Raw genomic sequence first — 18582 nt, 5'->3', positions numbered from 1 at the left:
GCAATCATAAAAAGGTTTGCACAGCGGAAGAGGAATATGGATTTTTCTCTCCATGACGACGGGGTCAGCAGTGATGTGTGGCATTTGAGAGATAGAGGTGAACCATCAAACGACGTCAAGCGAGCTTATCACTCTCAGGCATTCAGGCTCATGAGCAATGGACACACACAGCCTGTGGACACAGACCCACACAGACAGACAGACAGACAGACAGACAGACAGACAGACAGACAGACAGAGCCCATCCAACCTTGCTTGGCGCTGTCTTATCGAGACGGGGACGACAAAGGTTAGCCCCTCCTTCGCAGCCAATTGAAGGGTAATAAGGAATGGGGGTAAAGTGTCTTCCCTCCACGGCCCATCCTCGGAGCGTGCCCCTGCCCAGCGAGGGCCGGTGGTGGGCAGGCGGAGGGCGGGCCGACGGACCTCCAGCATCAAAGCTGGAGGTTGGCACCCTCAGAGGGCAGCCATGCAGAACATGCTCAGACACTTGACATTCAGCCACAAATCAATGGGGAGGGAGAGGGAGGGAGGGAGGGAGAGGGGGAGGGGGGGAGGGAGAGGGGGAGGGAGGGAGAGGGAGGGAGGGGGAGGGGGAGAGTTAAAAAGAGAAGAGAGCATCGAGGAGAAGGTGTGGGTGAAGTGTTTTGGAAAGGCGGCAGAGGCGCAGAGAAATAGCACTGTTAGCGCCCCAAGTCTGAGTGCTCTATTCAGATTTCTTGCTCCAATCTCACGTTATTAACCCGCGTACGCGAAATCACAATAACAAAGATGCCACATGCAGCGGGATGTTCTACGAGGCAAAGTCTGAGTTTCGCTTTCATTTTTTAAGTGGATGTGCAGTGGAAGCGAGCTTGATCATAAGCAGATGAAAACGATGGCTCTTTGTGGAGCACTCCTGTAGGAAAGCGTGTGTGGTTGTGGAGTCGTAGCCAGGTGTGGGCGGATCATGCCGTGCATGTCTTCGCGGAAACAGATTGAATCCAAAATGCCAGCATGTCAAGGGCTACTTTGAATGACATTGCTACCCTGAATGACTATGTTCACCTCCTCTCCACTGTCCACCTCCATCGCAGATGTCTTCTGTGTTTGTATGGACAGAGGGACTCCAGCCAGAGCAGAATTTGGACAAATGCTGAACTAGACTGATGTTCATGCTGAGGTCAGATGGCAAAAAAAGTGACCTGTCCTGTACCTGATTCAGGAAGAAAGTGGCCAAGTGAAAGTGGCCTAATTCAGAATTGAAAGATGAGATTCCATGTGAGTTGGTGCTGTTCACACTGTGCTGAAAATCAGATTTCAGTCGCATATTGTCCAAAAAATTAATAAAAGGATTTGGGCTTATTTGCTTGCAGCGAGACCTGCAACGAGGCCTTGGAGAATGAAACGAGAGAGGGAGATGAAGAGACAAAGGCAGCAAGAGAGTGAGAGAGGAAGCGGGAATTCAGACCCAAACAGCTTCATAGACCAGATTTAGAGCGAGACAGAGAGAGAGTTAAGAGATGAGGGAGAAGAATAGAAGGGATTCAGTCTGTACGTCATCCAGTACACAAAGAAAATACAGAGGTTTTGATAGAGATGAATAAAGGAGGATGTAGCGCAGAGCAAAGAATGGATTGTCGATCTCAGGGTCATACCCACAAATGGAGAGGGCAAGGTGCTTCTATACAGGATCAAACTGGAGGATGACATAACCATGAAGTGTGTTCATGTAGGAAACTCTTGTAGAATCTGATATTTGAAGAAAAATAGCCAGCCACCTTACGATTGAGGGAGTGCAGATAGCACCATAATCGTTTGCTATTCATCAGCCGGTTTTATCAAAGTGAAACACAGTGAATTCAAACGCATCTCATTAAGGAGGCTGCGAGCACCTGATTGGCTGCGTGCCTCAGGAGTGCTCGTCAGCCTAACGAGTCCTCACCACACTCCATTCCAGAATCAGCTTGCACAGATGCTCATCATTAATTAGCGACCCCTACGAGACGGGGGGGAAAACTGGAATCGAACACCGTCTTGGTACGGCCTTTACAAGCGCGGACACCTCTGAACCTGGATAATGTACGGTTTCCATCATGTAGCGTCCGTTTCTGTAACTCGTGTGTGTATAAGGATAAATGTTGAGATTATTTCGTTTTAATTCTTCATTTTATTTTTGATTCAGCGATAGCGTTGCCTTTTTGGTGTCCTTTTTATATTGAAGTGTCATTGAGATAATTCATTGTCATGTGCAAGAGATGATCTGAGAACACACTCAAGGGTTAATGAGTGTTGTGTTTGAAACTCGCTGACGTGTTGTAGATGGAGCCATTCAATGAAATCCCAGCAGGTGTGACCTGCTGTAGTTTGAATGGTGTCTTGTCGGCCGTTATTTAGATTACTACATTATGGTTATGAAGGAATGTTTGAAAGGCACTAGGCAGAGAGTTTTAAATGTAAAAAGCTAGATGATGTTCATAATTCAACATTTTGCCAGAAACTTTCAACACTAGATGGTTGAAGTGTTACATATGTGTTGGTTTGAAAACTTTAAACCCAGGCCTATATTAGGCTTGAGTTAAAAGTTGTATAATAAATAAATAAAAAAACATACTTGTGTCTAAGTCTAAAGATTTTAATAAACCTGATAAAATAAGTTGTTTAGACAATTTTGGCCGAAATCAAGGTTAATAACAACCGTAGATGGAACACTATGAACACACACGCACACGCACACGCACGCACACACGGTACGTTGCCCTCACACTCCTAGGTTTCGACTCGTTGAGGATCATTCTGCCCTGGGAACAGCCCAGCGTGCCTCCTGCTTGTCATCTCCCAGTGGTTCCAGAGGAACATCACCGGTCCTTAATCTCTTCCACGCCTCTGTGGTGCCACAGTGCTCACGACTCACCAGTCACGACCGTCCTCCCCCCCCCCCCCCCCCTTTAGCCTGACACACTCATTTATGTAATGCTCCTCCTGTGCCCTTATGTGTGTGAGTGTGTGCTGCCGGCTCAGTGTGTTCGTTTTTGCTGGGTTTGTGTGTTATTTAGTTTTTGTGTGTGTGTGTACTGATAAACCAGCAGTTCAAAAGTGCTTAACAAAGCGGAGAAATGGAGGTGATGTTTGATGCTGAGGCATGTCGGTGAACACGGATAGGCATCATGATGCAGTTGTATTCATTATCATTTTATTCAGATCTGACAGTGTTGAATGTTCAGCTGTGAAGGATCCTGCCTCTATGAATGTTTAGTCACAACACTTCTATCATCAACGTTCATGAAGCCTCGCCAAATGCAGACTTGTCTTCGGAGTGTCAACCATTCCAGAACAACGTGACGACCACATCATGACCACAGCATTGTGTGTGTGTGTGTGTGTGTGTGTGTGTGTGTGTGTGTGTGTGTTCCTGTGTCACATATAGCCTGCTGTTTTTGTGTGGCGTATGTGTGTGTATTTGTGCGTGTGTGTGTGTGTATTCATGCACGTGTGTCTGTTAAGTGTGTATGTATGTATGTATTGTGTGTGTGTGTTTATTCATGCACGTGTGTGTGTGTGTGTGTCTGTGTGTGTGTGTGTTGCACGCAGGCAGGCACTCTCCATCCCAGTGACTTCCTTGCACAGCTGCCCGCTGGTTGGCTAATGCTCTCAGCTGGGCGGGGCATCTGTCTCTCCCAGAGCCGCTGTTGGCTGTCTCTGCATGCTGCTCCTGCCTGCATGAGTCCACTCCCTCCTGGGAGGAACACCATCAGAGACAGCAGAGAGGAGACGACATATTCCAGTACAGGGACATGGGGCAGTGTCGTGATGCACTGGTTTATTAAAGGACTTTGTTGAATACTCGATTCTGACGGGGTCTATTATGGCTTTCAGCGGTCGTTGTTGTTCCTAAATAGTGTGCCGCTGCTATGAACAACAGGCCTATGTTATTGACGCTGTTTTCGATCATAGACACTGGAGGACCTGAGCTCTATCTTAAGAAGAAAGCTAGTAAGCGAGTTTGTGTTGCTATGGGCGCAGCTCCAACCCTAGTATTGAATTGACAAAAACAAATTGTCGGAAGAAATAACTTTGTCAATCGATAACATCATTTTCTGTTGTTATGTTTTATACAGTATATTTTTTTATTGCTTTAGTAAGTAGCCATGTAATAATCTGGATAATGGGTCCATCTTGGTTCATTCCACAAACATAAAAAACTTGATTTATTTTAACTGTTACCAAAGGTCACTTCCCATAACACCTGTTGAGTCTTCCCCCGAGGCGCTGCCAATCAAAGTTCATTTCAATGTTACAAAATATTGCAAAACACGGGAGGCCTTTGCTCATCACTACTTTTAATCTTGACCTTCAATAAAACATCATTTGAGACATTTCTGGCCCCAACACCCCTGGTAAGAGTTACTGGGTCTGACCCCCCCCCCCCGTCCTAAACTAGAGCTGACTCCCAGTCCACCATCTGATTTCACTTTGGATTGAATATTTGTCTAAATATATTGCTAACTATTTAATAAAGGACATCAGCAATGCAGCAGAATCTATTTCTTATATTTTCTGTCTGATATTATGCAATAGTTAAGATTTCTGCTTTACTGTTTAACAGTTTGTTTCAAGGTTTATACTCGAAAATGTGGAGGCATCACACAACTCATGTTCCGTTCCTGAAAAAATGACAAAAGGTGGGAAAAGAGCTTGTGTTTCTGCTGGGTTTGAGATGAGTCCATTTGGGCACTAGACTTTTGTTTGACTGTTTATTCCAGTACTGGGGCTGGGGACCAAACAATATGACATTTTGACCTTATGACCCTATGTTAATCATTTGAAAAACCATTGGAACCCTGATTCATAAACCTCTAAGCGGTGAAAGGCAATTCGTTTTAATTTGTTTCCGTTTAGAAATGTACAAACTGAAGGGCAGAGCATCAGCTTCAGGAATGTATGACAACAGAACGCGTTCTTTGTTTTTCTCCAACGCAAGCCAGCCTTGCCCACCTCCCTTGCCTCTTCTCTCTTTCCCTGAATCCTCTCCTTTGTCTCAATGCATTTGTGGATAAATGAGAACCCCCTTTTCAATTTTGTTCTTTGTTGATGTCTTTCAGAGACTGAGTAAAAAAGTAGTTAAAAAAAAGGTTTATACTGTATGTGGAGTACTACCTGCATTGGTCTCCATCTTGTAGGACTGCTTGTAGTTCACTTAGGGCAGGGGAGGGGACGGGGGGATGGGGGTAGGTTAGTCCAGTGGTTGGGGTGGTTCGGGGTCATGGGTCATTTGGGTAGACCATTTCTTCAACTTACCTGCTACTAAATTGCATGTACCTGAAGTCACTAAGAAAGAAAAGCAGCTCATAAAATGATCCAATACGGAATACAGTATTTCAACAAGCCTGACTACTGGGATCACAGATGAACCCCCGAAAGAGGATTGGTCTTTGTTCATTCATATTAAATTAATATGGAAGAATTTGATTGACACTTCTTCCTAGAAGCTGCGGTGTTCTGTAATGACATACACCATTTGGCTTGTGGCTTCATCTGATTGGTGTTCTCTTCAAATATTGACACTAGCTAAAAGGGAATGTGAAACTCAGCCGATGAGGAAGTGCACACCAATCGAACTCTCCCGAGGTGGATTGTTATTAGCCATGTGCATGGCGGACTGCTACCGTGTGCAGGGATTTTCTTTAGCATGGGACTTCCACACGGCCTTAAAAATGTTTTGGAAGAAATGTCCCGAAGCTTATTTAAAGTTAGCTATCGACATGGCCATATCTCTTACATGTTCTTAAGTACGCTCTCGTACCATTTTTTTGTTACCATTTTTGTTTAGTTTTGACTCTACATCCTTTGAGCTCACTTTACAATGCGCTCTGAAAATTTGGTGCAGGTTCAACGGAAAAAAAACACTCCATATGCTGTTTGCACTGACCAAATCCATGTAGGATTGAACTCGAGCAAAAGTAGTTTTTTTAATTGAACAGCTCATGGCTCTGTACCTCCCAGCTGGTGGAGAAGGAAACATAAGGCAGGCAGGGATGGCAGGTAAAAGTATCTATTCAGCACTCCCACGACGGCAGCACTCTTTTATGTAGTTTCAGTTCCATTTCAAATAACGATGAAGAAAGGTTGTTTATTTAGGGTTTTCTCACTCATCATATAATGGATCCAATGCAGTGAATGCAGGTTGGTTGGATGAATGGATGTTTGAATAGGTGTTCATTCCCTTATCCTAACCCTGGATTTGTCTTATGTAACACAGTCATACAGGTTTCTTGAATAGTGTTTGAACATTTGCATAACTATGTTCTGTTCTCTCTGTCTGTCTGTCTGTCTGTCTGTCTGTCTGTCTGTCTGTCTGTCTGTCTGTCTGTCTGTCTGCAGAGTCTAGGGACAACCGGCCGCTACGAGACAAAGAAGAAGTAAGTACCGTGACCTTTTACCACCTCGCTTTGTTTGCCCCAGTCCGATAACAACAGTACAACCAAATGTCAAACACTGATTATTGATCACCAAAATAAAACATTTTTCTATTCATTTTATTTTGATTCAGTATGCATGGGGGTTTATTTTTTTCCATCACAGAGCTTTTATACATTTTGTGTATAGTGTCGCCACTTTCCAGAATCAATGGCCTTCTCTTCGCCTCTTTTAGGGTGTTTTTATTCATTGAAAAGCGTGGGAAACCCTGAATAAGCCTATTGATATTTGAAAGGGTTTGAGCCACGCAATCGGCCAAATAATGAGGCACCATTGATTTAAACAATATTTAACATGTATTATCCAATGTGATTTGTGTATATAAAATATGTATTATCCATAATCAATCACAAATTAGAATCAACCATGCAAGATCTTAGTCGAGGCAGCCCCTACTGAGTACTAACGTTACATACGGTTGGAAAAGCCACACACACACACACACACACAACAAAGACACACACACACACACACACACACACACACACACACACACACACACACACACACACACACACACACACACACACACACATCAAAGACACTAATGGGCCCATGGCAGACATCAAGAATGGTGGCCCCCCCTGGTAAAGTGTTGCCATGGCAATAAAGGGAAAGGAAATAAAGTCAGGTGTATGATCTGAACGCAGAGTTGTTGAGAGAGAGAGAGAGAGAGAGAGATTAGTTATGATTGGCAGTGGTCATATTCTGAGAGAGAGAAGAGGGCAGAAATCATAGGAATCATAAGCCACAATGGCACCCAGGCTTACATATTGGGTTCTCAATCTCTGGGTCACGCCCCATGCCACTGCCACCAGATGACCTTTTAATGGCCGCCAGATAGAGTGTTTCTTTAACCCTAGAGAGCACAGAGCTTATTACGGATGCAGCCTTTTTCAGGTAACAAATGCTTTCCATCCCCCCAAACCACAGCAAGCAAAGGAAGGAAAAAATACTTTTTTCAGATATTCTGACCACTATGAGGTCCTTCATTGATCACCTTTGCAATAAATACTATGCAAATGTTAGGTGATGTTACTGTCAAGACACAGGGAGGGTTGACTGAAAATTTCGCCAAATGCGGCGACAAATAATGTAGCATAATGATGCACCCGGCTTCTCATTGTTGTTGTGAATCCCCTCTTCTGATGAATGCCTTGCATGAGACAGAGCGAGCGGACCGACATGCACAAAGCTTTGTATTTAGCCAAATCTATCGATGGTGTTTGTGTGTGTGTGTGTGTGTGTGTGTGTTTGTGGGTGTGTGTGTGGGTGGGCTCCACATTTTGGTCCATTGTGTGCAAATGAATGGTGTGAGTGTTTTTGTGTTTGTTTTGATTGTTCTGTGTACCTGTAGGTTTGTTAAGGTTGTTGGCTATTGTTTGTTTGCCCTGCCTCGTCACGTTGACACGTGTGCCTCTTGACATTGACATGACTGACCCCTGTTGCCCATCAACAGTAAGGGGTGTCAACTGGGCTTATTGACATGTGTGTTTGTCTCTCTCACTTTGAATGAATATATCTGTATGTAGGTGAACATATATATACAGTGGGGCAAAAAAGTATTTAGTCAGCCTCCAATTGTGCAAGTTCTCCCACTTAAAAAGATGAGAGAGGCCTGTAATTTTCATCATAGGTATACCTCAGCTATGAGTGACAAAATGAAAAAAAAAAAAGTAGAAAATCACATTGTCTGATTTTTAAAGAATTTATTTGCAAATTATGGTGGAAAATAAGTATTTGGTCAATAACCAAAGGTCATCTCAATACTTTGTTACAGGCCCTTTGTTGGCAATGACAGAGGTCAAACGTTTTCTGTAAGTCTTTACAAGGTTTTCACACACTGCTGCTGGTATTTTGGCCCATTCCTCCATGCAGATCTCCTCTAGAGCAGTGATGTTTTTGGGCCACACAGACTTTCAACTCCCTCCAAAGATTTTCTATGGGGTTGAGATCTGGAGACTGGCTAGGCCACTCCAGGACCTTGAAATGCTTCTTACGAAGCCACTCCTTCGTTGCCCGGGCGGTGTGTTTTGGGGTCATTGTCATGCTGAAAGACCCAGCCACGTTTCATCTTCAGTGCCCTTGCTGATGGAAGGAGGTTTTCACTCAAAATCTCACGATACATGGCCCCATTCATTCTTTCCGTCATACGGATCAGACGTCCTGGTCCCTTGGCAGAAAAACAGCCCCAAAGCATGATGTTTCCACCCCCATGCTTCACTGTAGGTATGGTGTTCTTTGGATGCAACTCAGCATTCTTTCTCCTCCAAACACGACGAGTTGAGTTTTTACCAAAAAGTTATATTTTGGTTTCATCTGACCATATGACATTCTCCCAATCCTCTTCTGGATCATCCAAATGCTCTCTAGCAAACTTCAAACGGGGCCCGGACATACACTGGCTTTAGCAGGGGGACACGTCTGGCACTGCAGGATTTGAGTCCCTGGCGGCGTAGTGTGTTAGTGATGGTAGCCTTTGTTACTTTGGTCCCAGCTCTCTGGAGGTCATTCACTAGGTCCCCCCGTGTGGTTCTGGGATTTTTGTTCACCTTTCTTGTGATCATTTTGACCCCACAGGGTGAGATCTTGCGTGGAGCCCCAGATCGAGGGAGATTATCAGTGGTCTTGTATGTATTCCATTTCCTAATGATTGCTCCCACAGTTGATTTCTTCACACCAAGCTGCTTACCTATTGCAGATTCAGACTTGCAAGCCTGGTGCAGGTCTACAATTGTGTTTCTGGTGTCCTTTGACAGCTCTTTGGTCTTGGTCATAGTGGAGTTTGGAGTGTGACTCTTTGAGGTTGTGGACAGGTGTCTTTTATACTGATAAGGAGTTCAAACAGGTGCCATTAATACAGGTAACAAGCGGAGGACAGAGGAGCCTCTTAAAGAAGAAGTTACAGGTCTGTGACAGCCAGAAATCTTGCTGGTATGTAGGTGACCAAATACTTATTTTCCACCATAATTTGCAAATAAATTCTTAAAAAATCAGACAATGTGATTTTCTGGATTTTTTTTTTTCATTTTGTCTCTCATAGCTGAGGTTTACCAATGATGAAAATTACAGGCCTCTCTCGTCTTTTTAAGTGGGAGAACTTGCACAATTGGTGGCTGACTAAATACTTTTTTGACCCACTGTATATATATTTTTCACAAGGCAGAAGATACAACAACAACAACAACAACAACAACAACAACAACAACAACAACAACAACAACAACAATAAAGACATATAGACACAAAAAAGGAGGGGGGCGGGTGCTTACCCGGAACCCTCTGCTATAATATCTTCAATATTGAGAGTCCTAAATTATATAAATTACAAAACAATGACATCTCAGTTAGTTTGTTTGTTTCCCCAATTGTTCTCTTACAGTTAGTCACAGTCCAAAACACCAACAAAAAAAACAGACAAGATCATTGCCGTGGGCAATGTACAAATCCGACTTTAGATTAATAATTGAAAGCCTGTGCAAGGTTTTGTTCTTATCATTTTGCTTTGGCGTTCCTATAAATGAAAAATATTTGGTCACTGATTGATGAAAAAAACGTCTGTGTTTTAGAGCAATCGCTTTATTAAGTCGTCCAGCCACATTTAGATAAGTGCTGTCCCCTCCTGATTGCACCAGATCCTGCACATATTAATCTAGGAAAAGTGGACCAAACTCTTGTTTTCAAAAGCGGACCAGAGTTGGTTGGTTTGGTACACACCAGAGTCGGAATGAACCCCGAACAAACCGCACTATAAGCGGAAATGCTAAAGGGTTTGATTTAAGTAAACAGCACCCTCAGTTTGTTTGCTTTGTGGCTGTGAGTGTGCTTGTTTCTTTTTGTTCAATTCTTAAACCTTGATGAGCTTTGTTTTGGTCTCCCCTCATCAAGCCTGTGTTGATAGTGTGATAGCCTCAAGCACTAATTCAAACTTACTTCTACGACTTGTTTCATGGTTGGATTTTGAACTTACTTCTGGGAATCAATCAATTAATAAATAAATAAATTCCACAGTGCAGAGACACCATGATACAAAGTGACCTATAGTGAACCTTAAAAAATAGAGGAAGAAAAATTCTCAGAAGTACACAAAAGAAAACAAACATTGGTGTTCTCTGAATACAAGGTGTCAAGCGCTCTACTGGCATGCCATGGTCTTCTCTGTGGTTATTTTTCAATATCAAATATTTTGGTTGAACATTTTGTACTCTTTGGGCGACCGGTACACCATCTGATTGCTGCATCTTCATGCTGTTTTTGCTGGAACTTGCAACTTGCAACCGTGAAGTACAAACCTAATGCGGGCCCTCTCCACTATACACGCATACACAAAAAAATCGACTAGAAAGCAACTCCATAGCAACAGTAATATGGGAACACATCGGTTTGTTTAAGTACACACACACATACAAACACGCACACTTGAGCTAACAAAAAACTTCTGCACAATAGATGCTGTGGTTTTCCGCGTTGTGACTAAATTCACTGAATCATCGCATCAGTGGAATTCACCGTTGAAGCCTCACTCTCAACCTCTCTCTCTGTCTCTCCCTCGCTCTCTTGCTCTCGCTCTCTCACACTCTATTTCTCTCGCTCTCTCGCTCTCTCTAACTGTTAAGCGGGCTTGTTCCCACTCTTCTTTAATTTATTTTCAGCCCCATTTTCATCGGGCTGTGATTCTTCTTTGTTTCATTCTCTCAATGTATTTTTTTTTTTACCTTGAGTTTCATTACTATAGCTCTCATCCGTTCTGTTTGTTGTTCATTTTAACATGCCCAATTTCTTTCTTTCGCTTATTAGTTTTCCCGCCATTTTGTTCTCGTTGTTGTTGTTCTCTTACCTTCACTCCGATGCTTCCGTTCCCTGTCTATTCGTCAGTTAGCTACCGTTTCTTGAACTGTTATCTTTCATTGCGTTTGTTGAACTCAACCTACAACCTCGCCCGTAAAACATTGGATATGAAAAACGAATTTGGACTCAGAGAAGGTGCTGCCCGTTGGCCTTGCCCTGTTTTCCTCACGAGTTCTGGGTGAGAGTGGTCCTCACAAGGCACCATTTTATTTATCTCTTTTACAAAAACAACAGTTGGGGTTTATTTACTGCACCTCTGTGCCCTGCCTGGTTGCATCCCATTCCAAGCCACCATTAGATTAATTATTTAGAGAAGAGAAAATCCTCCTTCCTCTTGGGGTGTACAAAGAATTGTTTAATAAGAACTGTAAGAAGTGTTTTCTTTATTTTATAACCCAAATCACTCTTAACATAGCGGCTGTGTTTTAGGACGCCTGTGTAAATTTCAATGATTTGGGGAAGGGTAACCCCCCTAACAAATCAATTTTCCTAACCCGGATCTCCTATTGTAAGGATAGTTTTTTGTCTTTTTTGACTAATCGCTGCCTTTTCCATCTTGTGTGTTTCCTTTGGCATTCGGTTTCATCATTTTGTCAAATACTAAATATATTAATAATAATTACTTGTTATTATCAATATTATTATTATTTTTAATGTGTATTTGGTCATATCTAATGTATAGACTGAACTAACTAACTAACTACTTTACCCCCAGAAACACTTAAACTATGAATTAGATTGTTGTCATTTGATGTCATTCCTCAGGTAGAGCTTCCCATATCTGAAATCTATGGAGTGATGGAAACCAAAGTCCCTACTCGTTGTTTAGGTTTCAGTTTCACTTATGCAACTGAAACTGCAAACTATGAATAGATAGAGGAAATTTAATAAATAGGTGGGTAGTGTCAAAACATGCCGGTGTTTCGACAGTAAGGACACAGAATATACGTTGAATGGTCGCCCACATTATATTTCTGGCGTCTCGATTTCATCCTTGGCTTCAAGACATCGCTTGGTGAACCCATCTAACCCTCCTTCAAAACAGTAGTGGTAATATGGGCTTATTTATAGTAAACACAGGGTGTTGTTTCAACCACAGGAATCAAATCAATTGTCTCAATCTTCTATGATTGAAAACAGTATGCAGGTATTTCTTTATTGAAAACATTAGGGGAGTGTTGTTTTGTATTTTGTATGTGTGTGTGTTGGTGGTTGAACCATTGTAGTGATTCTCCTTCCATCGGGGGACTATTCAATGTGCCCCATAGCGAGTCTGGATATCACTGGCAAAGTAAGTGAGCTAGAAAAGGGTTAGGAAATGGGGCCGTCTGTCCTGTTACCGTGGTGAAAGATGCAAAAAGAAAAGAAAAAAAATCACTTCCCTCCGACCATGTTCAGTGCACTATAGTGGCGCAGACCGGCGGTCACACAAACCTTGGTGCCGGGGGGGGGGGGGGGGGGGGGGCACACATCGTCACGGCGATACTGCCGAGTCATGACCAGGCATCCACTGTGCAGCATGTCATCCAGGCCAGCCGATAGACACTAAGTTACCCCCCGCACCTCATTAAATAAGAGGAGAGATAGAGGGGGGGTGGTAAGGGAGGAGTGAAGAAGATTAACAAATAGAATGAGAGGTCGAGAATAAAGTAGAGAGAGAGAGAAAGGGAGACAGAGAGCGAAAACATAGGGAAGAAGAGAGTAACGGGGGTAGAGAGAAAGTAGGGGAGATGGATAACGAGGGAAAGAAAGTAGGGAGAAAGAAAAAAAGTTGGTAGTGCGACAAGAGAGATGGAGACAGGAAGTAGGGAAGCAGAGAGCCAGAGGAAGGTAGCTCAAGAGCGGGAATGAAGGTTTGGTAGGAGGGAGGCGGGAGAACAGAGCCGCAGAGAGTTGAAGAGAGAGCAGAGTAGAGCAGAAGGTAGATGAAAAAGAGAGCAATGGAGGGGGAGGGGGGGGGAAATGAGAGACAGCATGAGAGAGATAAAGGGAAATGGAAGGAGAGAGTGGAAGGGGTGGAAGTGGGAACATGATGGATGAAACGACCGCAGATTTTCGAGTCATCATCGCCACAGGTAATTAGTTGCAATTTCCAAAGCGTATTATTTCTTTCTCCCCCATCTTCTCCGCAAGGGCGCCCTTAACTTTAATGCCTTCCCCGAGTCCCACACATACAAATTTTTCTCCAATGCACCTCCGCGTTGCCAACGCTACGTGTTTGTGGCTTCCAGAGACACCCCTTCTCCCCGTCTGACCCATGGTAATTGCCAGTGTTTGGCAGCTATTCTTCCAACAGAATAGTCTCATTTAAGCCCTGTCCTTTCCAAACGCTACTCTGAAAAAGCAGGTTACAACCCTGTAAGGCTTGTATTGTGTTAAACTAACTCAGGGAATGAATTTAATATTCATTACAGTTGTTTGCTGGGTAGCCGGTCTTATCCAATTGGCTCCCACATATTTATATATTATTTTATATATTTATGTTTTACGTGTGTGTGTGTGTGTGTGTGTGTGTGTGTGTGTGTGTGTGTGTGTGTGTGTCTGGTGAGGCTTTCCTTTTCTATGGTATTCACAGCCTGCGACCCTGGAGTCAGTTCTCTGTGACCTCTTGACCTTTTTAAGTAGTATCAAAGAGCATTACTTAAAATAATCTTAAATACCCTCCACATCAAAAACTCTCTCTTTCTCCCGATGTGTGTTTGTGTGTCGGTGCGTGTTTGTGTTTGTATTCAAGGCACTGCGCTGTGTTCCCTAATTAACCTTTGCGAGGCTATCAGAATGTATTTTATTTCCGTTCCATCGACTGGCCTTCAAGATAGCTGAATAGCCGTAGAGAAGGTAAGGGATGTTATGTGACCAAGTTATGGCGTATTATATTTATTTATCGGTCTGAAGTATGGACAGAAATGTTGTTAAATGTGGTCATGTATTTTAGTAAAATCTAGTGTAACCCCTTCAAATACTCTCCCGTCTTGTGAATTTCTCCATCAGTTGTAGAGCTGCCAAGAGCCATGTTAGTCATTGTACATCACAAGTTCTTGTCGACGTGATTTATATCCCATACTAACACGACAGAGTGTTCCTGTCATCCAAAGCCAATGTGATAACACACTTTAAATATATATATATGTGTGTGTGTGTTCATGTATGTATACAGTGTACATATTTATTTATATATATATATATATATATATATATATATATATATATATATATATATATATATATATATATATATATATGTGTGTATTTATAAATATAATGAGCCAGACGGAAGCGTAAAAATAACGGTTTGTTTTTCGCAAGAGTCCCCTTAGTCACGACATGCAAAAATACACATTTCCAGCCCTTGTCCAGATTATTTTGTTCCTGGTGCGTCTGTGGGCGTGTGTGCGCCTCAAGCCGTTGAGTGGCTTTATTCACTGTGTGGCAGGTAATGGTGGCTTCCTCCCTTTATTGTCTGTAGGTTATGTCCAGTACCATCGAGCGCACAATCCTTTCTGACGCATTAGGTTCCCTGAATGATTCTGAGAAAGAAATATTCTGGACCCAGAATCAATGGTCCCACAAGTCCATTCACAAATAGATCTTCCTTACTCAAAGATCTCATCTCTCTCTCTCTCTCTCTCTCTCTCTCTCTCTCTCTCTCTCTCTCTCTCTCTCTCTCTCTCTCTCTCTCTGATACACCCTCTCTCTCTCATACCCTTCCATCAGTTTTTTAATAACCTCAAATGGTTGCTCTGCTACCCCCAGTCTCTTCCCACCCGCTCTCGTTCTCTCTCCCACCAGTCTAAAGTGGGTAGAAAGTGAAATCCATACATTCCCTCTATCCATTATTAAGGTGCACCCTGCATTAAGCAGCAATAAACAAGCACGGTAAGCACCATTGCAATATCGATTCATTTCCGTTCACCTACACCTTTGTTTGATATGTAAATAAATGGACAGGGTCATGTGGGCATACATATTGTCTTCTAGTTCTTTCAAATCAAATCATCAAATGAAATGTGTGAAGCACATTGAGATATACATTAAAACAGTGCCAACTAAGACGAGCCATGATCAGGACGCAAGATCCTGAGAGTTTTTAAACTAGGTCCGTTCCATTTAGAGTCTGTATGTCTAACACATGTAGTGGATATGTCTTATGAATTATTCTGTTTCCTCGTATCCCCATTCCAGGCTATTTAATCCATGGCTCATCTCTGTGGCTGTGCAGATTTTCTCTCACTCTTTGACTCTCTCTCCCTCTTTACCTCTCTTTCTCATTCTATCTCCCTCTCTCGCAATTGCCACCCCCTCCCCCTCCCCCCCTGCCCTGCTTTCTTTCTCTCTCTCTCTCGCTCTCGCTCTTGCTAATTCTCTCTCCCTTTCCTTTCTCTCTTTCTCCCTAAAATCCAACAGTTCACCTGATGTGTCTGCATGGGCGCTATGGTAACGGAAGCATTCATTTAGCCGGTGGGCTGTCACTGACTGGAAAGCTCTGTCTTTTCGTGGTGAGCCTCCAAGACGCAGACTGATTGAATCTTTATCATTCTGTTCGTGGTGATCAAACCATATTGGCGGCTGCCATTTCCATTCACCTTCATTATGTTTCCTTACTTATTTTGCGGTCCCACGCCACAGTTTCCTCTACCCTGGCTTACTTACTTACTCAGGAAATGGCCATTTAGTTCTTTATGTCCAGGACAAATCCTTATTTTATTTTTTTATCAATTGATTCTTTGCCTCTCTGCACTCGGTCCCAAATTGCATTGTTTTATAGATTTTTCTCACCCTCCCTAGTAGGTGGCTATGGATACAAGTTGCGGTGCATTGCAAATTTAAATGAATGTTCAATCAATATAACGTTGCCATCATCACTATAACAACAACCCCCCCCCCCCCCCCCCCCCCGTGCTTGTTTGTAATGATTAGGGCTTGGGATTGGGGAAATTGGTCAAGGTACCCGTCAAGGTATTGGCGCTTAAATTCCCTCTTAAGTCTTCAGCTGAGTGACCATTCGTTTAGTCTTCGTTCTCCAACATTCAAGTCTTTCTTAAAGGGGCAGTGAACGCAAAATCCAGCAGGCTGCTAAGCTCGGAGGCTAATGACCAGCCAAGCCAGTAGCTGATCCAGCGGGTTGCTAGCTCCTGGCGTGCTAGTAACCAGCCTCGGAAGCTAATGACCAGCCAAGCCAGGAGCTGATCCAATGGGTGGCTAGTTAAGACGGATGGGTTCCTAGCTTGGTTGGTGAATGAATATTCGGCTTCTCGTTTCACACCACCTGAGACATTGAGATTCACCGTCACAAGCCTCATTTGCCGGAGCAGTAGCTGCTGTTGGAAAGGATAAAGCCTCCGCCGGCTTGTCAGCAGTCTTAATGTTGACCCTTACCCTGCACCATAGTGCTCGCCTTCATCAGTAAGTTAAAGTGCGTCGTAACCATTGGGATATTATCCCCCCCCCCTTCTAAGAACTCTCAGCCCAAAACGCAAAAAAATAATGAAGATGACGAAAAATATGAATCACGCAGTAAAATCAATTTTACACGTAGACATCCGACCTGAGACATTGAGATTCTTTTCATCCAAGTACAGATGTTACCCTCTTAAACTTGATTTGAGCATAAATCAGTACATGACATAAGTCCCAATGAATATAATCTCGGCTCCAGCAGTCCCACTATGCTAAAGGAGTCAGCACAGAGACTGGGCTGGAAACCAATAGCTGCAAGGGATGGATTTATGCCTTGTTCCCTTTTTCCTTCTTCCCAAAGAAAAGAAATTGGAGCAAATTTCTTTTATAGCTTTCAGAAGGGATTTTTAATTAGTGCAGCGAGGACCACTACAGAAATATACTTATAAAACTGGTGTAGATTTGAAACCTTGACAGACACTTTTGTTTTAATGCTGCTGGCTGTGTTTGGGATGGTCAGTGACATGCTTACAGCTCGTGCCTACAGATCCCCCTCCTACATTAACATGGGTAATATGAAGGGAACAGATATGAAGCAAAAGAGAGTGAAGCGCCCCTTTCACCTTGATCTGAGCTCCACTGCTCAGATCATACTCAAAGTGCTGATTTGTCGGACTACATTGAACAATCAAGTCACGATTTTCTTTTCATCAAGCCGAGAGCCTAGAGCCCTGTCAGTCTTTCTGTGTGTGTGTCTCTCTCTCTCTCTCTCTCTCTCTCTCTCTCTCTCTCTCTCTCTCTCTCTCTCTCTCTCTCTCTCTCTCTCTCTCTCTCTCTCTCTCTCTCTCTCTCTCTCTCTCCCCCTTCCGTCTTCTTTCTCTCTCCCTCCCTCTCTCTGTCTCTCTGTTTCTCTCATCTATCTCTCTGTCTCTCTCTCGTCCCTCTGGCTTAACCTTACATCTTCTCTCTCTGTCTCACTCTATCTCGTCTTCTATTTCCCTCATCTTCTCTCTCTCTCTCTCTTTCTCTCGCTCGCTTGCTTGCTCTCTCTCTCTCTACCTTACGTCTTCTCTCTCTCTCTTTCTCTTTCTCTCTCTCTCCCTTACGTATTCTCTCTCTCTCTCTCTCGCTCTCTCTCTCTCTCTCTCTCTCTCTCTCTCTCTCTCTCTCTCTCTCTCTCTCTCTCTCTCTCTTGTGGTCTCTGGAGCAGTGTCATCATAGCGGTTCTGTGGTACCGGCTGCACACACTCTATGGCTCCTCCGCCTCGAAGACCTCCTGTTGTTTTACCGCGCTCCTAATTGCTGGTAATTACTGGTCTCTGTACAGCCCTGAGTTGTATTGTACTCTGCTCACACACTCAGATACCAGTGCTCGTACACCTGTTTCCTCAGGCAGACATTTTAAAAAGTGCTTATTTCTTTTGACAAAGATCCCCGTTTTGATGTGTGTGTGCGTGAGTGTATGTTTTGCGTAAACAGTGTTTTTTTCCCTCTTTTAGTATATAGTTGTTCGGTGGTACTTCCTGCTCTTTTCATGTGTTCATGTTCATCTGTTTGTACACCGAGAGCTCCCTATAAGAACCTTAATCCAAGGGGGGGAAGGTCTGCTTGTGTCGAACTACTACCTTCCAATAAGGAGAAGGATCTTTGATAATGGGCTCCCTGACTGTCGGCCTGTGAGGGGGCGCTGGGTAATTTAGGGCACACCGGTGCAGCGGTCTAATAGGATGGGGGGGCGTGTCCGCGCAGAGTGTTCGTCAACATACCTACAATGTGGGTTATTTTTAAATATCCGCTTCTGTAAGTGTCGGTTTGTGTGTGTGTGCGTGTGTGTGTGTGTGTGTGTTTGATTGTGGGTATATGTGTGTTTGTTTCTTTGTC

The 18582-nt window shown here is 43.4% G+C and overlaps 1 protein-coding gene across 1 annotated transcript in view; it reads left to right on the top strand.

Annotated features, from left to right (window-relative positions):
- The window catches only part of ankfn1a (ankyrin repeat and fibronectin type III domain containing 1a), a 101507-nt gene that overhangs the window by 20671 nt on the left and 62254 nt on the right, over positions 1–18582 (top strand). Inside the window, exon 7 of the mRNA XM_079756823.1 lies at positions 6361–6398. Coding sequence (XP_079612949.1) covers positions 6361–6398 — 38 coding nt within the window. The remainder of the gene's footprint in view (positions 1–6360; positions 6399–18582) is intronic.

This window comes from Pollachius pollachius (genome assembly GCF_949987615.1).
Source record: "Pollachius pollachius genome assembly, chromosome: 19".
NCBI classification, from domain to species: domain Eukaryota; kingdom Metazoa; phylum Chordata; class Actinopteri; order Gadiformes; family Gadidae; genus Pollachius; species Pollachius pollachius.
The sequence above is the reverse complement of the archived record's forward strand: the minus strand, read 5'-3'. Positions and strand labels throughout refer to the sequence as shown.